A 20194-nucleotide genomic window follows, 5' to 3' on the forward strand; every position below is an offset into this window, starting at 1 on the left:
TTCAGGGGGAGGGTGGAGATGTTTCTGCTCTCTTGACCTTGAAGACGATGTTGGACGTTGGATAATAGTTGTGATGAACATTAAAAAAGAACAATATCAAATGCGCAAAGCAGCAGTAAACTGAAAGCCTTGCAGTTGTTTTGGAATGAAGCAGATATTTGTTGCACTTGAACCTCAAAATGCATTTTCCAGTAAACCTGACACAGTCAATGTGATCAACTAGAAGCAGTTTTTTAGACATGCTGTGCTATGAAAAAACGTTTCTTCTTTACAGATGTCTTTTAAATTAGCTTTTATGTCAGAGATAAAAGTTTCAGAGATCTAAAAAAAATTTTTTAATCTAAGAAACATACCGCAGGTAAATAAGAAATGCATTAATCACAACAGTTTATGCCTTAAAGTGTAAAACTGTACTAAATAATAACATTACCACCTTATTATTTTAACTAGTATGATGTTCTTTAACTGTAAAGGAATGCACACCTATTGATAAGTTAAAATACTTATAATAGAAATCGCTGTTAAAAACAAAACAGAAGATTTAGGAAGGGACTGCCCTGCCATGAATCTTATCTTGCTTCAACAACTTCTGGACTAAAAACCAGTATGATAAATAAAAAGTGAAATAAAGCTAAAATAGCATACAGCAATAAGCTATATTATGAGAAGATCATAGCAGAACTGTTTGATATGTTAAATGTGTAACATTTGAAATCATATTTCCCACACGACCTGATTAATGTCTGTTTTGCTCAGAAAAGTCAATTTTATCTTTCACTGAAAGGGTGGAGGTGTCTCTTTGTTGGATCCAGAATGGAGTTTCCAATCAACGTTTTGGGTAAATTAGTTTGAAAGTAGAAATCCTGCATTGTGATTATGTTTCCTGAACATCACCGGTCAGCAGTTTGCAGAAAAAAAACGTATTGCAGAGGGAAAATTTATTAAAAGTGATGTCTTAGGCTTACTTGTTAGTTGTGTTTTATTATTGAAAATATGCTTTAATTCTTATTGTAATAGTAAAATGATTAACATTAGAATAAGAAACTGATATTTCATCTGCATTTATGAGTGTGTTTGATAAACAATAAATAAATAAAAAGGGCCACAGAGTGGTCGCCAGAACAGGTGGAGAGTGGAGTCTAATTACTCCACACACACTCTGTGATGACTGACTGGGGTAAACTGAGGTTACTGTGTGTGTTAGGGATTCTGTGCAAGTCACAGAAATACTCAACATGATAACATATGAATCCCAAGTCAACAGGGCTATAACTAAAGGCAGCTATGACACACATGAGAGGTGCTATACATAACTTGAAGCAGCATAGCAAAGATGTTGGTAATGTTAATGCTGCTGATGATTCTTATCCTACATATAGCTTGGCGATAATGTGTTGTACTGCCTACAGGTTACTTCTGATTTGTAAAAGTAATATAAAGACACCGTACATGTATATGCAACTTGAGCCAGGACGGTGTTTCTGCAGGGTAACAAGCCGGGATTGGCTGCATGGAGATGCAGAGGAGCCTCATGCAGCCCGGGAGCAGGACAGTGTGAGGTTGAACTGCTGCACTGCAGTCCTACAAGGCCGTTGACGCAGAAAGACTTCTGGTGATTATCATTAAAAAAAAAACTTTATTTATTTGAATGTATTTTTATTTGTTTATTGCATATGAACAATGAACAAGAACAGTGAAAGTCATCACACCTTCCTTTCTCACAACCAGAAAATAATGAAACTTTGTGTAAGAAACCCCATGTCAGGTTTCAGGTTCTGCATCGTATTCAGTAGCATACTTTCAAGGATGCAGGCACTGCAGCTCTCCTATGATCCTCATGCAACTTTCAGAGTTCAGTTCGCCTAAGAGGCAGTGATGCTGAAAGCTGTGGTTGTATTTCAAGTGAAAGGCCTTCCTACTTCCTGTTTACTGGTTCAGTCCAGAAGGTTTAATCCTATTCTGTTACATCGGTGTGATTCTCTAATGGAGGGAGATAGTCCTTTGGATCCCCGCCAAACGGTTTGGAAGGAGGCTGGTTGAAGTGGCCCATTAGGAAGATGCCGATCGTGCCGATGAAAAACACCAATGCCATGACAATAAAGCAGACCCTGTCGATCACCCGAGCCACCAGGAACCATTCTTCATTTTCCTAGGACAAAGTCAGATGTTAAATGTTAATGACTTCTCCCCTCAATCAGCACAAACTTGCTTCTTGGGACATAACACTTTGCAGGAGCTTACACTCTGGAAGCTGTTCTGCTGCCTTGCAGTCTCTGCTATGTGTTTGCAGGATTCAACACACTGCCTCAGCTCCGGAGAGGCCTGAGCCAGACTGGCACTAAGCTGCTCTGCTGTGCCTCCGTTCAGCCCACTGTCTAAAAGATGAATCAGTCATGTTACAGTGACACTGCAAGACCCCTTCGGATCAGAGGTTTGCACATGCAGCATTATCATTCTTTATACAGATTATACAACATACAGTTTCAGTGAGTTTAAACATAAATTTGAAAAGCAAGAATTTGCTGATCTCTTAGTTTCAAAGTGATGGCAATCTAAATCACTTGCAAGCTTTTACAACTGTTTGAAATCTGCTTCCTCCACATGTCTTAAATGTAAGCCTTTCCATATTAGATATTTGAGATCTTTGTATGTGGTTTTCTGTGCTGTAACATATGTTCACTTTCAAGCTGTAGCCAGTTAAAATCAAAGAGAAGTTTTTGCACTACTTATCAAATGACTGAAATATGCCTATGCAGAAATTTGTATTTATAATTTTGATGCCGGATTAAAGAAAATTATGTTTAAATAATGTTTACAGAAATTCTAACTTCAAACATTAGTGAAGTTGTGATTTGTGTAAATATTCCAAACTAGAACTAGGATAGAAAAATCATGGTTCAAATAAATCATAAAACCCTAAAATTACGATATCACCACCCATAATAAATATGTACAAACTTCTGATCAGAACTTTGCTTTCACTGTGTGAGGGAAAGCAAATTCAGAAAACCTGAAGATGTCGATGCTTACGAAGCTTTTCTAACACCGACTTCATGAATCCTTTCCTCTCCTTGAGTTTTTCAAACATCAGCTCAGATCGAGCCACTTTGACTAAATATTCCTCTGCCTTGGCGATGAGGGTAACGGAGCTGCGGCGCCGGCTGTGGATTCTGCCTCTGCCAAGAGTTTTTCCGTCAGTAGTTTCAGAGGCTCTTTCACAGTTTGGCGTCCAGGGTTTCATCCTCATCCTGAGGAGTTGAGGCAACACGTTCAGGAAGACCTGAAGTCGAGAAGGAATTGGGGTGAATCTAAAGAAAAAAACACTTGTTGGGGTTCGACGGCATCTGATCTGGAAAAACGTTCTACCTTGCGAACTTTGTCTGTCATTTTGTGAGTGTTTGGGGTTCTTAAGGACACATTGAGGACAATCACACAGTTTATTATTACAACAGTGGTCACTGACATCACAAACATCAGATATCTGCAGTGAAAGATTTTGGAAAAGAGATAAATCACAGTTTTAAGTCAGCAAAAAGGTAGCCAGAAAGGAACTAAAAGTGAAGGACATGGACTTACTTTCCAATAAGAGGCACTGCTTTTGACGTCTCTGGTACTTTCTTCGCGATTAGAAAGAGAAACACGGTTTGGCCCAGAAGAGAGTAAATAGCCATGTTGCACTTCTGGCCACCAGCTGTGAAAATTTTAATCGAATCAATCAGAGTTTCAGCTGAAACCAGAATATTTTTAAAAAAAATTATTTTCAATGTACAGAAACACACTTAACCTTTTTTGCTCACCATCTGACATCAGACTGATTTTATATATTTTTTTGTCTTGGGGTGGAGATAATTAAATTATTTTTAATTTTTTAAATCAAACTTTTGCACTGCATTGGCTGAGAGAGTGTCACTATTCAGAGCAAATGTTGCCTTTTCTTTATGTGGTTTTGCAGTCATTTCCGATGACATAATGAAACTAGTGGCAGCATCATGTTGTGTGGCTTTACTGCTGCAGAACGGACTGATTAAGGTAATTTCTCAAAGTATCAGCCATGAAATTAAAGCTCGGAAGCAAATGGCTCTTTCAAAATGGTAATGGCTCTAAGTGGGTTCTGGTCAGCAAAGTCAATATTTTAGAGTTGATCTCAGTCTTGTGGAAAAATTGTGCTGAAAATGTGTGTGAAAACAATTCTTCAAACTTCAGCCAGTTACACTTTTTCTAGTTGGAGGACGGGCCAAAATGTAGCACATTTTTAGAAGGACAGAAACCTTTGGCAGGTAAAAAGTAAACCAGGAGGCTGAGGGAGGAGAAGAGTACGCAGGGAACAATAATGTTGATGATGTAGAAAACAGGTTTTCTCTGGATGATGAGGAAGAAAACAATCTGCTGGTACTCCAGGTCGTCTTTGGTATACTGTCTGTTGATTATCTTCTTGGCTGGTCTGTGTTTGATTGCCCACTCACCATTCTCTGAAATCATAAGCGTTGATGATTTCAGTTTTCACTGCAAAAACATCAGCTTCTAAATCTTGAACTGTCTTTTTCACAGCTCTTCAAACGCTTGTTAAATAAGTTTCTGTACCTGTAAAAGCTTCTTTATCAATTTCCACCCACTCCAGTGTATAGTTATCTTTCGTTTGGAGCTTCAGTTCAATCTCACTGGCACTGTAAGTCTGGGACCTGAATACAGAGAAGAAAAACATGATTTGACTGCTTATTGAGGAAAATTATAAATACTGTACATGTAGAAAAAACTCCTGCTCCAGATGAGAAATTCTTCAGAAGTTAGTAATGAATTATTTTTATGCCTAAAGAGACTGGATTAGAAATTATATGTTTCAGTGTTTTCATGTTTAAGCTGTCTTTTGAATGTTTTGCAATAGTTAAAATGACCTCAGAATGATGCATTTTCTGAGTATTTTGTGCTTTTCATCCTATCACAACTTCGACTTCACTATAATAGTTCATTTAGATGAACTATTGTTTGTTTTATTGGACCCGATAAGAACCTGAGAATCATTAAATGTTTGAAAGAAGGCATTTATGGCAGACAAAAAACAAGGTGAGTCAATCTCAGAAAAATGAAGCAGAAATGATGCAAAACAGACCAATTAAAAAAATTTGAATTATAATGTATAATCTGGAAGTAAATAATTATTAAATCTGGAGATATTCAAGGTGAGATCAGTGCAATAACACTGATCATGACAACACAACTGATTTTGTGCCACATATTGACATATAAACCCTTAAAAAATCCCAGAAAACAAATTGAACAGACTGACAATACTTTCTTTTTTTAGGTCAGCATGTCAGGACATTTACTAATTCACATTGTTTATATCCTGTTCACGTCTCTCTCTTGTTTTTGGATGTCTGATTATTGTCTGGGCGAACCTACCGGAAGACCATTGTGCAGTTTTGCCAGTCGAAGGGAAAATAGTTCACTGTGATTGCGCAGGCGCTGCGGTAGATGGCAGGAGGCAGCCAGTACACACAGCCGTCCGGGGACACCAGTGCGTTGCAGTAATATGCTATCTCAAATTGTCCATCCACACTGGAGAAAAGAAAGGAAGGAATAGATGAACAAGAAAAGCACCCACAAATAAAATATCATTCTACAACATTTGCATGCTTCTTGTATGAGTGATGCCTAAATATTTAACCAAGTCCAACTTCTTATCAACTAAGTGAAATTGTATTGCTATTTTAACTGTGGGAGAAAAAAGTGCTGAGCAAACTTGTGATGGATTGACCAAACAGTAAATTCTTCTTGAAAGGATTTAATTAATTCTTAAAGAAATGTTAGTTTACTTACTTGTTTTCTAATATGACATCAGGCAGCCAGATGTTTTTGGAGGGAACCCGCAGTTGAGATGTTATGTTCCCATATAAAGCTGATCTTGGTGGTTCGTCCCACCTCAGTCTGTAGTCACACCAAACCTGCACACAGCAAGTCTGCTTGCTTCACCTTTTAATTTCTAACCAAAAGAAATGTCAGCAGTTTAATGTAAAGTTACCATCTCTATCCACACACTGGTTGTCAGAACTTCCTCTTTTTCATTCTTAGAGGAAGAGAAAACAGGTTTCAGTGTTAGATCACAAGCCTGTGCAGCAACTGGCTGTACAGGAAGCCATCAGAGTGAGAACAGATCACCAGAGAGATGAGGTTGGTGAGAGTCATCTTGATGGAGACTTGGGTGACATTTCCATTTTTCTCATTCGGTTGCACGTTCTTGTTGTAGCCCTTCATCAAATCTTTGAAAAGTTGTCCCTCGAGGTTGACCGCACATGCTTTAAATAAAGCACAAGAACACAGGAAAACATCTGATGTCTCATTGTAAAATATTAATTGATTACAGTGATTTTTTTCATATTAAACTGGAATTTACTAGGAAAATAATAGAATCCAACAGACAAACATCCCTTAGATTAAAGCATTTGTTTTTTAACCACTTTTGAAGACAAACCCTTTGTTGCTTACAAAAGCAACAAAGATGTTGAAACAGTTTATTCTATTAGCAGATTTAAAGTAAACATACTTGAATGTATTTTTGATTTAATATTTAAAATTATTAAAACGAGAACCATGCATTCAATCTATATTGATACTGGCTGGGAGAACGTGTTTAGCAGATCATATTACAAAAGCACACGCGAAGCTTTAGCACTGTCTGGTTGTCTGAAATTGAGACAACCAATTGTTTTTATTTTACTGTGTCTTTGTCAACAAAAAAGGCAAAAAACCCACAACAAAATAATTTAAAATAGTTTCATGAAGTAATACATAAAAATTCTTGAATTTATTTTTACAAAGTTCTTACTATATGCCAAATACTTTTTATATATAAAAAATACTTTCTAAACTCCATGAATTATTATTTTTCACATGTCACAATAATTTTGAATCATGAAAGGCTGTGCTGTGAATCCCTACCTGCAGCAGAAATCATAACAACTCTTAGAAAAAGTAGCAGTGAGCGACCAGGTCCAGAATCCATGAGTGTGTTTCTGCAGCACCGTCTGAGAAAAGTTCACCGCATGTGCATGAACTCTACCAGGTGGAGTAGCTCTGCTTATGGATAAAAGGTCTGGTCTGCAGAAGGACGGGTTGATTGCAGAGGGATGGGGAAGCCGTTGCTGGTTACGGTTAAATCTAAAATGTATTTTTGTCATGAACAGCTGATACACACACACACACACACACACACACACACACACACACACACACACACACACACACACACACACACACACACAAGTCATGACATGCTAACAGTTTGAGCAGAGCTCTCTGTATATGCCTACCCTCCAGTGTTGCATTCATGCTCAGTGCACCTGTCCATTATCATTCATCGGCTGGCAAGAACAATGTAATATGGAGTCTGATGGCATATTTAACACATGTGACCTACGATAGCCTTTTCATGCTTATAAAAAGTAGAAATCAGACTTTGTTGTGGTTACTACAAAACTAGTATTTGAAAATACAGTTAGATTATCTGTGATGAAAAGTAAAAAAAAAAAAATAGGTGGTCAAGAGAACAGGTGGTAAGTCCTATGCATTTGCAGCATACCACATGTGATGACTGACTGCACTCTGCTGTGGGTACTTTGAGAGTGGGTGCAAAAATACTTCCTACAATAAGCCGGACTTCCCACTCACATCAACACACAAGCATCAAGCAGTATCTGATTAACCAAAACAGATTTGTGTTCTCAAGTAAAAATGTGTCATTTCAAACTCACATGCACACAAACACAACTCATTGCAAAAGGGGTAACCCACTATAAATATTGTCAAGGTAATTTAATGGTATTCCTACAGTAAAAACATTGTTTTAAACTAAAATAATGAATGTAGATGCAGAAAAAGCAAGTTAAGTTAACTGGAAATTCTTATTTGCAACTTCATATGAATTTGATTTTGGAAATTCATTCATATACTTGCAAAAATGATTATTCAACTCCCCAACAACATGTGTCGAGAGGACAAATTACCAGAAATATTCCAACTTTTGTCCTCAGAGGGGCTTCAGGCAAGGATGGCCTCTCTCCCTCACACTGTTTACTATTTTTATTTGAACCGCTAGCGGCAGGCAGGCAAACTTAAGATATTAAAGGCATAAAATGAAAGAACATGGAGCACAAAATCAGTCTATATGCAGATTATTTATTACATTTATCTAGCATTCACAAACCTCTCTCTCTCCGGTAATTAGATTGATAAATTTTTTCTCTAGAGTTTCTGATTATTCTATAAACTGATTATAGTCTACAGTTCTTTCAATTCATTGCCATCAGGGAATATTAAAAAGTCTATACTGCCAGATTGGACAATAAAAAAATAAATAAATAAAAACAGCCAAAGGGAAAAAAAAAAACAATATATAAGCCTTTGGTGATCAGCAGTTTCTGGTACTCTCAGAGAGAACAGGAAGCCACATTCAGATCAGAGCCACAGTGGAAGCTATGGTGTCAATGAAAATTACAGTGATGGCGGTGACACTGGTGACTCTTTGTATCCTGGCTACAAACATGCATGCAGGTAAGCATTTGCTTTCATATCCCCCTTCTCCATCTTTTATTTCTTTTATGTTCTTTCTTCTGTAGAATGATTATTCAGAAACTTGTAGCATTATGTTTTACTCATCTCTTATCTTTTCTTACAGCATATCGCTTTTGTTGCAGAAGATATGCACCTGGAAAATACCCGCTTTCAGAAATCAAGGGATTCTCACTGCAGAAAAGCACAGCATTATGTCCTGTCAGGGCCGTCATGTAAGTGATAAGATGTTTATGATAAAAAAAAATTCACGAGTCTTACTTTTCATTTATATATTTTAATTATCTATTTGTATTAACTTTGATTCCCTTTTAATCCAGCTTCCACACAAAGACACGCAAAATATGTGCCGACCCCAGTCAACAATGGGTAATTCACTACGTCACTCTCATAGAGTGAGTAATTTTATTTGAAAGAAAATGCAAAAGTTTTAGACAAAAAATAAAAAGACATAAATTTCTTCAAATTCATTTCTTTGTAGCAGTATGGCACGGAAGGTAGGGCTGCCGAAGACAGTGCAGGGGCCAGATCGCATTACTGCAGGCTATGTCCAACAAAGAGAGTGAGTAATTTCATTGAAAAAAAGCTAAAATTTTAAGACAAAAATAATCAAAGAACATAACATTTCTACAAACTGATCTCATTGTAGCTATATAACAGAGAAAGTTCGTCAAGAGGCAGAATCCCAGCCAGAGGACAGCTTTACCTCCGACTCTGATAAAATCAACGAAGATGGACCCCTACCCATGACACTGTGTAAATGGTAGAAAAGTGATTAACATTTATCTTTTCAAGATATAATTAGTACTGCATTCTATTTTTTCTTTTCCTTCCATATTCTTCTCATCCCATCTTTTGTTTTTTATATATATTTTTCCTGCTCAGGAGAGATTCTAGATAATATTCCTGCGATAGAATGTTAACAGTAATACAAATCTAAGTTTTAAATTTGACTGTAAGGTTTTGATTTATGTCTGAATACAGTAACCAATGCAATCCAATGTTTCTTTTATAAAGTATTCAAGGACCAAGGAGCTATGAAGGAAAATAGAAGAGTAAAAAAGACATAAATTGGTTGTTGATTATTTTTTAAGAAAAAATAAGTGTTTTCTTATTTTTAGTATTTTATAATGTAAAAATATTTCAACTGTGGGATGTAACTAAACTTTGAATGAAATTGATGCTAGTTGTAACCATGCATTAAAGTGAATTTTTGCATAATTACATTTTGCTTCCTGTGCTGCATAATGAAATATGTTTAATCGCTGTTGCTGCATCTTGTAAAATAAATCCTCATATTTAACTGGTTAGCCTGCACAGCCACTCAGCTACAGACTGGTTTACAGGTCAGAATCACTCTGATGGAGCTTTTCTGACGCAGAAAATCTAATTTTTGAGGTAAGAAAGGCCAATGTGCATGAAGCACAAATGTTTATAAAATTACTAGTAACCTAAACATAAAAAAATAAATATGTATTTATTCAAGTGTTTAAAATAAAGATTGATAATTTTTTTCAAAAAATCACAAACATGAATATCAAATGCAAAAGAGGTTGAGGTGAACTAAGCCTGGAGGTTTTAAGATTTATGCAAATTGACCAAGTATTAGAGGATCTATCTAACATTAACTAGATAGATTGCAACTAAATACATCTTGTGTCAGTTAGCGCCGTGTGGTTTTCAGTAACGTTCTTGTTATTAAATGTGCATGTTTTTTTTGTCATTGTGGTTTCTCAGTTGATATACCGGTGTAGCAAGGTGAAGAAAAAAAATGAGTAAAAGTCTTCTGTGATTAGCAGCTTGCAGGGTCCAGAGAGAAAACAGGAAACCACGTTCAGATCAGAGCAGACTCCGCTTTGGTTTTTGGTTCCCTTCTGATTCTCTCGTTGGAGAATATGGTGAGAAACTACATGTGTCCGCACTATGCAGCAGCTATGTTATATCATATCATTACAAGAAGTCAGAGAAGTTTCACAAAGTCTTGTTCATCTGTTTTCTTCAGTGTGGGCTTCAGTTCTGGTAGAACTGCAGCAGTGGTGATGTGGGTTGAGTTGCATTGCTCTGAATCCTCTCAGAAAATTTACACTGAATTAATTTAAAAGTGTCTCAACTCAGCATGCAATACCAGTTACAGCATATTCCAGGATATAAACATTTTTATTAAAAAAATACAACTTTCTCAATGCAAATAAATATGTTAGGGATAAAGATAGTATGCATAATATATACAATCTGTGTGCTTCACAAGAGGCTCAACCTTTGTAAAATACATAAGGAATAAGTTATTTTTTTATACAAATTTATAACTTAATCATGGCTACATCTCCAACCACAAATACTGGCAACATTTATTCACACCCCTGATAATGATGTGTGAAAAACCCTCAAATAAATTCCTTTCTTATTTCTTATTCACTTTGAAAGTTGTAACAAAAATTCAGCCCTTGATTTAGGTATGCTTTAGGAACTATTATTTTAAAGAAAATCACCTATTACACAAGCACTTGATGGAGACTTCGATGACAATGCTTTATTTTACTTGGGCTTTTTCTTTTCTGAATATTTTTTAGAAAATCATCAAACGGCTTTGAAATACCCAATCGATTTAATAAAAGATCTGAAGTGCTGCACCAATGAACTGGAAATTGTTTGTAATTGGTTAACATAAAATTGTTTTAAAATATGCGGTCAAATCAACAGACAGAAAATCAGTCATTTTCTGTGGTAAATAATTCTGATAATCAAACTTGAAAGAAAACCTGTGCTATTAAAGATCATCGTGCTACTCATGAGAAATATGTTCCCCTTATTTTGAAAGAACTGAGATTAAGCACTGAAATTAATACATTTGTTTGAAATGTTGTTGTAGTGATAAAAATGAATTTAGTTCAAGGGTTTTACATATCTTTATCAGAAAGGCAATAAATGCGGCAAAGTAGAAATGGATGTTGTCACCAATTAAACAGGTACATTCATGTTTGCATGGAGAGTCAAAGTCAGGCTCTGCAAGTCAAAATAATGGCTTTTGCTGAAGTCAGTAGGAATATCCGGAGGTGTGCGCTTGAAGAGCATCTTCTGCTGACGACCGATCTTATCTTTTTAGTTCTGTCCCGATAATCAAGGTGAAGTCTTCAGAGTGTCTAGAGCCACGGCGATGATCCTCGGCAAGCTGCGGTAAAACGATTCATTCTCAAGACCCACAAGACTGTAGAAGGTCAAGGGTCGTCCTGCCACCACAGCTCTGATCCGTGCCTGGTAAAGCCCTCGATCATTTTTGGAGGTCAGATCGACTAAAACCTGAGGCGTGACAAATAGGAACAAATAAGCAATTTCACAATGCAAATAAAATTTGCAATTGAAACTTAATGTGTAATTGTGATTTACCTCTTGAAAGCTCATCCTCAGATTGTTGTTTGGTATATTTAGGATCCAGTTGTACGTCTCTTGAATTTGGCTAACCTGTCGTGAAGATTCTCTCAATCCAGGACAAACTACAGGGAAACACAAACGCATGTTAATTTGATCCATAATGCACAACATCTTTAAATCAACGCCAGAAATGTTTGATAGATACTTTTCTCACTGGTAGCAGATATCTGCCTCTTCTGAAGAACATTTCTGGGTCTTCTTTGAAGACCCGATGACGTTCCATCACGTTTCAGGTCAGAGGTTTCTGTGTGAACACGCTCCACTTTCTTGACGGCAGATGTCAACACGTCCAGACGTGGTGCTGCTGAAGGTTTTAATTCTCCTCCCTCTCCGATGTCATCAAATGTGAAATCCTCTGATGTGGCGCTCCGCTCAGGAGAAACTGCTCCTCTGAAGGAAGCTTCACTCTGTGAAGCACCATCATCCACAGTCTCATATTCTGCTCCTATTCGTCTAAGTTCATCCATTAACACTGACAGAAGAGACCAGGGCTCCCTGGATTTTTGGGGTGAGGATGATGGAACAGTGTGGCCCAGTGCTATGGCTGAAGAAAGGATGTAAGGAGAGTCTTCATCAGGATCAACTGAGTCCAAGTGCAGAAGAGGAGGAGCTGCTCTGGAGCCCAGTTTCAAGTGAAGGCCAGAAATAAGAGACTGAAATTGTCCAGCCAATTGTTGCACCCAAGAATCCTGTGACTGCAAACAATTAGAGACATGAAATAGATGTTAATAAAAAATCTACAATGAGTCCAATCTAAATCTTAATATTTTAATTGAAAAAAATCTCATATCTAATACATTTTTTTTCTTTCTTTTTTTTTTTTAAAGAAGCAATTTACCTGTTGAAAAATATTTTCTTCGTCACTTTTTGGTGTGGAAGTATCTGTGACGCCAGTCTGGTGCTTTTTATCCATGTCATCAGCCATGTTTCTCAGGTATTCCTCCCACTCATCCACTGAAGGACCCACATGTCTAAATAAAGACGGTGGAGCATGAGGCGGATCCTGTGCTGCTGGTATCACAGCTCCCCCTAGCTGTTCTGCAAATAATGAAATGCGAGTTAGAAAGGTCATGTTGGATATTCAATATTATACTACTGTTTTGTCTAAAAGGGCACATGGTGCATGAGCTTTTCTGTGCGTGTGGAAAACACGATGCTGCAGGAGCACGAACTTTCAAACCTTTACCTTTAATCTGACTGAGACCATGGTTCAAGCCGAGGTCCCTCCTTTCTCTGTTGTGGGTAAAAGCTGTACTGTAGATGTGCTCCACAAGCTGAGGGAGAGTCTGAGTGAAGAAAGTCAGATCCATTTTGTCCCTGATGTAGTCTTCAGCCCTCTGGAGTAAGTCCAACAGGGTTTGCAGGAATGAACGCAACTCTACAAGGTAATGATAGAAAAAAAAATGTTCCAGGAATTCAAACTAACTGAGATGTTTTACTTATAAATTGACATTTTGAATGGAGGCACTTACGGCACTTCTTGAAGCGGGTGAGGCATTTGTCCTCAGCCATTCGACTGCAAGCACCAGCAGACTGACTGGGAGGACAGGTCAGGGTGTAGAAATGACAGAGAGAGTTAAACTCAGACCTCTGCTCCTCCTCTGTCATATCTGTTGTTTTCAGGAGTTCTGGGCATGTTGGTTCCCTGCTCCTTAGTGACTCTGAAAACAATACACAGTATTGAAGTGTTTTTGGTATCGGGACATCAGATATTCTGTTTATTATTATTATTTTTCTCCGATAATATGAAAAAAAGGGTGTTGTGTTACAGCTGCGTGAAACTCACTCTGGATCTCGGCCTGAACCCAGTCAGAGAAAGCAGACACACGTGTGTAAACTCCAGGTTTTCCTTTCTCTCCACAGCCATCCCCCCAAGAGGTGACACCAAACAGCTGGAAGCGACCTGAAATTTGCTCCTGGTAGATTAGGGGGCCTCCAGAGTCCCCCTACAGATGACAAATACCATGTATTTATATAAAAAGTATTTTGATATCCTTAAGGTTTCATCATGAGCATTCATCATGTTTAGGTTTCTGATGGAAGCGAGCAAATACAGCATGAGAGAAACCACATAAAATGAAACTGCAGGATCCAAAAGTTGTCACTCTGCCCACCTGACAGGAGTCGATGCCTCCAGAGAGATAACCAGCACAAAGCATAGTGTTGGTGACCAGATCTTTGCCGAGAGCGCTCTTACAGGTGCTATGTGGAAGCAGGGGCACCTTGGCCTCCATCACTACATCAGCAGAAGGCCCGTCTAAAAGACACACAAAAATGTTTCCGATAAACTCTCACTTCATATTTCATTGCTTCAAATAATAGTCCAGAAGTCTGTGTTAGAAAGCAAGGTTAGAGAAAAAGAAAGGTTTTTCTCTAACCTTTCTTCTTTTTTTAGATCTGGAGAGTAAATGAATAATTTGTGTTAATGTCCTGATGAAATGTTTGTTGCATTGTGGGTGTGTCTTCTGTGGCAGTCATCTCGGGTCTCTGTTTGAGACGAAGCCCATCTCAAACCCAGCTCTTTTATAGGAAGTGTGGTGAAAGAAGCTGAAATTTGATTTGTTGAAGAACAAAATCACTTGTAAATTGTGCATTTGAATACATAAAATGTTTGCCTGATTTTGTCATTGATAAATAATTGCCAGCTTTGAATGTTATGTATTTTGTGTGTGAAACTTTGCTTCCTTCTGATGGTTTATTAAATTGCATTAGCAATAATATCTAAAACAGAAGTTTTATTACAGCTGTAATTTGTGGTTAGCAGGACAACAAATCTCAAATTAAAATTGTATTTTTGAAATGCTGAACAGACAAATGTTTAACTACAGCAAAAAGAATAAGAAAACTTGACATGTTGAGCTTTTAGCAGCTGCGACCGAGACAAGAGTGAGAGTGTACACTCACCCTCATAGAGGGACCCCCAGCCTGCCACAAGACATGGACTCCCTGTTGGGGGGTCCACACCCGAAGGAAGACATACCGGTGTCACATGTTCAGACAGGACCGCCGGGGATGTCAGCTCCACCAGGGCTATGTCATTGTTGAACGTCTTTGGATTGAACTGCAGGAGAGTGAGAATTTGGTTTATTAGGGGGTTCTATTGATATTGGTATATAATAATTATTTCTTTGTACCTTAGGGTGCTGGATGACGCGGTTCACTTTGAGAACCTGCTCATCCGGGTCTTTCTTGGTAATGTCAAACTCTCCTACCACAGCTGTCCAGTAGCTCTCGCTGCGGCTGCTGAAGCCGAAAGATGGATAGCAATGCAGGTTTATTTGTAAAGTAGCATTTATACACAAAGAGTTTTACAGGAAAATACATTAACAAAAGCAACAAAAGTCCCATTAAAGACAGGAAATACAACAAACCAGTGTCTCAGCAATGTCTCATGATTACACCCATATGAGATCAAGTAGTTCTCCATAATCTGAGGTGGAGTATTATATTACTAGAAATGACCCAAGATTAAAGTCTTGAGGAATTATACCGGTAATTTATATTCACTCTGATTAAGAATTTGTGATTGTGCAAAAAGGCACAATTTAGTCTACCAAATAAAATATCAATCAATCCAACACTTACCCAGCAAAACAATGTGCTGCAGTCACTACCCAGGAGCTGTCCACCAAGACCCCTCCGCACATCAGCTCACCGTTCAGCTGCAGGTTGACCAGCCAGGGCCAGCTGCCCAGAGGTGCAGGGGAGCCACCCACTATCCTTGAGCGAGGCTGTGTGTTGTTCTGCACTCTGGATGACCTCTGACCGCACACTGCTGCCAAGACAGACATCAAGACAGGCCTCAGCAGGAATTCAGGATATTTCTTATTGAGTGCATGAAGGAGAAATTAGAGGAAACGCATCGTACCTTGTGCAAGCGACTGAGTGTCAGGTTCAAGGCTCTGCATTGTGTGAAGCAGGCTGCACTGGAGGACACGGGCACTGCAGCTCTCCCCCATGATCCTGATGCAGCTCTCAGTGTTGAGCTCACCTGGCAGACAGCGATGCTGATAGAACCCACAGGCCTGACTCAGAGCCCAGCTCCGCTCGCCCTCACCCTGAAGCTTCTGAGCCTTGCTGATCACGTCACATCCAGGCTCCGACGAGGCACTAGAGGGAGATGCTGTTGAATGAGGAGGCAAAAACAAGTAAGTGTCAAAAACATGCTGGAGACTCAAGGATGGGAGCTGATGAAGGATAAAAACTGTACTCACAGCAGGATCCTGACAGCTGCCCACAGTTCTGAAATAGACAGGGAGCGCAGCCTCGGCATCCTGCCTCAGTCTGGCTTCTTTCTGCCGAAGCGCGATCCAGAGCAGATAGGGCGCTCGTCATGGCAGCTTCCAGGACAACTGTGCCCCGATCAGACAGAGCTGCGGCAGAGGACAAGAAGAGACCTCCATGTATTGGTCAAAGAGGAAAGAAAAGTAGCGTTTGCATTTCACATCCAGATTAATAAATCTGCTCAGCAAGTATGTAGAGCACTTTGTTTAAACTTATCTTGCCTCCATTATACAGTTAGTCTGTGGGTCTCCTCATCTAGGCACATTTTCAGAAACTTCTTTATTTGCTGGAGGAACACTCAGTACGTGTGAACATTAGCATGAATTGTTGCGTATTGGTGTGTATGTGTGCGTGTTTATGCGTGCGTGCGGCTCATTTTTTCTCATGCTGCTTTTTGAGCTCATTGGCAGCTTTTTTTAGGGAAGCTAGCTCATGCTCTGCCCGCTACTGAGTCCTTCAAACCTTCAAACACGCCGCTGACCCCACTTCGCCCCTCCCTCCCCTCTGCGCTGCGCCACATTACAGGGCAGAACCACTAACAACAACAATGCTGACTGAAGACTTAATTAGAAGGCCAGGGCTGAGCGGGCAGAGGCTGAGGGGTTTTGGGGCAGGCCTGGAGGACACTGGCTGGCAGGCCTGGGGCCAACAGGAGTCTAGAGATTCATTGCATCTCATCATGTTTGAAGGCTCAGCTGTATCTTAACATTGAGTTTTAACGAGCAGTTTGACCGATTTTGTTCATGTTCATGAAGCGGTAAAATTGTCAGCTCTTTACCGGAGGAAAACTAGTGAAGACATGACGAACTAACCATGAGCTGATCACAGGTAGCGAGACAGATGTTTCCAAAATCTGAATTTTTTTTAGCACACTCTTCTCATTTCTTGGACCCGTCTTAACTACATTCTAAAAAAAATAAAAGGGCGACCAGAGTTTCAAGAGATTTTATGAAGTATAGGTAAATGTGTTATCCCTATCACACCTGCTGCTGCGCACTGCTGGCCAGCGAGCAGAAAAAAAGTTGGTGATTTTCATATCACTATAAACTCCAACAAAGACATATTGAGCTTTATAAAAAGTTTTCTGGTCACAACCCTCCACCCTCTGCAATAGTACATTTTTACTATGACAAACAATATGCTGTACTTTTTAAGGAAAGTAGGATTTCTGGTTCATTCTTTGGAATAATATGGATTGTATCAGGTTACACTATAATATTTTCATTCAAAGCTTTCATACAGTGAGAATTACATGCCCACATATCCATTAATATTTCTATCTGTGTGGAGGATCCATACGCTGAACAGTTGCTAAATTTCTGTGAAGCACATATGAGTACATCCATTCCACAGAGTACAAAAAGTAAGGAGACACATGACTCTCTTTAAGACAATTTGTTTCAACAGAAGTTTTGTCTCTGAGGGGATAGTTAATGTTTAAGTGCCACAAACCAATAATGTTATTTTAAAAATGTTACAGATAAGATAAAATGAACATTAATGAATGTGTAAAGTGAGTTAATTGGATCTGAGTTATCCCTCCCCTCAGGAAGAGCTAATAATCAGATAAGTCATTGATCATTTTAGCATTTGTTACTGCTCACATTGCATTGCATATTTCATGACAAACAGCTTCAGTAAGTTGAGAAAAGGTACCTTTGAGAGCGCTCTGGGGCATCCTGTAGCCTTCTCTACCTGTTGGGGCTCCATGCAAACACTCCAACCCCATTAGCAGCAGTGAGATGAAGAGCGGCAGCATCATGTTACACCATCAGACCCCTGCTCCGCTTTGACAGGAGGTGGACAAATGGGATTGCCGCAGAATGAATGAAGAGGATGCAGATGTGACGGATTCCGGGCCGGTCTGCAGAGTTTCCTCGTCCTTATTGTCTGGCGGCTCTGTCTCCCTCCTCCTGACTTTCTGGGCTCTCTCCCACACTGTGATGCAGGGCATCTGTCTGTAAGGTTACTCTGAGGAACAATAGGCCCCTGAAGTGGTCCCTGGAATATATATAGAGTCCCCGAGGGAAGACCAGAGAGAGGGAAGGAGGGGTGGGTGAATAGGAAAGGGAGGGAGAGATGCTCTCATGGCCAATGCACAAACAGATGAATTCATTAAGACTATGACAGCAAATCGGGCGCAACTTGCCAAGGCTGACCATCACAAAGAGGTTTGGTTTTATGAAAGGAGACAGAGGGAGGGAGATGCAGAGACACAGATCAGGAAAGAGGGGGAGCGGGGGGGATGGAAAGGGTGAGTCGACGGATTGGCTGGGCAGAAGGGAACAGGGAGTTGTTTGAATTAATTAGTGTGAGAGAAAGAGGGAAAAAGTTTTGTCGAAAAGGATATGCGCTGATGTGACACGGGGGGGAATGTGCAGCCAAAAGGGAGTCTAAAGTAAAAAATCCCAATGAGATTCAAAGCGAGCCAGATCCGGGACGCTGAGTGTTCGAGGGAGAGAGAAGTGTCTGCCATTCGTGTCCCTCAAAGAGGGCATTGTCCCCGGCGTCCCTCTGAGGATACCCACATCAAAGCAGGCCCCTGGGCATCACTTGGCTGCCGCGTCCATTGATCACTTACAGTCTTTTGTCTCTCCCATTAAAATATTGTCAATTCACATCACTTTTGTCTTTCTCTGCTGAACTCTGCTTTTGTTACATAAAGGTACAGTAATGTGCTGCTTACACACATGAAGTATTTTCACAGAAAATTATTTAGCAAAAATATATATGTATATAAATTATTCAGTATATTCATATTATTAGTTAGTGACTTTTTTTATCAGTTCAAATTCAGTTTGTGATTCCTTAAATTTAATGTCAAAATTGCCTTAGACCTTTGATTTATTGTGGCAACGTCTCTAAATACTAACCAATTCAGTTAGTAACATCTCCCAACTAAAAGGTGAAGCTGATCATTAACTTGATTTGCAGATACATTTCTTCATGTTAGGAAAAGATTTATTACAATATTAAATACATTTGAAATTATAAATCGTGATAGATCAACTTATTTGGTTTTTGATTTGTACCCACACTTTTTTCAAAATTGTACAAAGTGTAAAAATAAATATATATATATAAATTAAATATAATTAAATCAAATTGATTAGATTAGCTGTTATTATTCTGCTGATGTTAAAACAGCAGAAACATTAGTAAAATAGATGCAAAAAATAGATTGGTTTGCTTGTATGCTGCAGGAAAACCTCAGCAGGCTGTTCGAAAATGCTGGCTATGCTCTGGGAACGGCTCTGGAATATCTGCAGATGATCATTCAGGTAGAAAGACACTCAAAATAAGGCAAGTTCTGCTGGGGGGTTTACTTCTTTGTCGCTAAATGCATGCCAAGTATGAGGGATTGCTGCAAAGTCAGTAAAGTGTTTTGAGATGATATATTGTGAATTGGGGCTATATAAACTAATTGAATTGAATTGAATAAAGAAGATAGCTACATAAAATTAACAGCATGGTGGATGATCCCGAGCATCCCTTTCACCAGACTAATAAAATTGACTCCAGTCAGAGGCATCTTTACAGACACTGAAATACAGACTGCTACAGTCTTTCTGTCTACACTTGTCACCATCCGAGTCTTGATGGAGAAATTTGTGTTCGATGAGTTACATCACTTAATTTACTTTTGAGATCAATAAAGCTTTTTTCATTGAACTGAATACAAATTACTGCCATATTTTAGAAACTGCTTAAAGAAATGACAGTTAAATTTATATAACATTTCTGAAGGAGTGTCATCAACTTGTAACCATGTCGGGTCTTCAGTTTACTTCGAAAGCAACATGCAGCCTTTTACATTTTTTGACCATCTGCTATTCAGCTAAGACTTCAAAATTTTATAAGGTTGAAGAGGAGTGACGGCTACAGACTTGAAAACTAGAAAACAGAAAAACTCTAG

The 20194-nt window shown here is 38.9% G+C and overlaps 2 protein-coding genes across 3 annotated transcripts; both read right to left on the bottom strand.

Annotated features, from left to right (window-relative positions):
- Positions 1-1649: 1649 nt before the first annotated feature.
- Positions 1650-7158, bottom strand: chrng (cholinergic receptor, nicotinic, gamma). Of its 2 annotated transcripts, none has more exons than XM_055033256.1 (12): positions 6937-7158; positions 6157-6293; positions 6020-6064; positions 5818-5942; positions 5401-5556; positions 4582-4679; positions 4269-4469; positions 3577-3691; positions 3367-3406; positions 3031-3280; positions 2242-2375; positions 1650-2149 (listed from the first exon to the last, which is right to left on the bottom strand). In XM_055033256.1, exons 1-12 carry the CDS (start codon positions 6998-7000, stop codon positions 1955-1957), a joined length of 1560 nt encoding a protein of 519 aa, XP_054889231.1. In that variant the 5' UTR covers positions 7001-7158; the 3' UTR covers positions 1650-1954. The 2 variants fall into 2 exon arrangements, with proteins under 2 accessions (XP_054889231.1, XP_054889230.1); XM_055033255.1 differs by having other exon boundaries at positions 3367-3481; positions 6937-7156.
- A 3601-nt stretch (positions 7159-10759) lies between these two features.
- On the bottom strand, positions 10760-18040 carry prss56 (serine protease 56). Its single transcript, XM_055032720.1, has 14 exons — positions 17935-18040; positions 16209-16367; positions 15863-16117; positions 15580-15769; positions 15129-15237; positions 14899-15055; positions 14109-14251; positions 13781-13940; positions 13467-13655; positions 13181-13372; positions 12833-13032; positions 12140-12689; positions 11950-12056; positions 10760-11862 (listed from the first exon to the last, which is right to left on the bottom strand). Exons 1-14 carry the CDS (start codon positions 18038-18040, stop codon positions 11683-11685), a joined length of 2697 nt encoding a protein of 898 aa, XP_054888695.1. The 3' UTR covers positions 10760-11682.
- Positions 18041-20194: the final 2154 nt, after the last annotated feature.

This window comes from Poeciliopsis prolifica, unplaced genomic scaffold, assembly GCF_027474105.1.
Source record: "Poeciliopsis prolifica strain line A6 unplaced genomic scaffold, Auburn_PproV2 SCAFFOLD008, whole genome shotgun sequence".
Taxonomy (NCBI): Eukaryota; Metazoa; Chordata; class Actinopteri; order Cyprinodontiformes; family Poeciliidae; genus Poeciliopsis; species Poeciliopsis prolifica.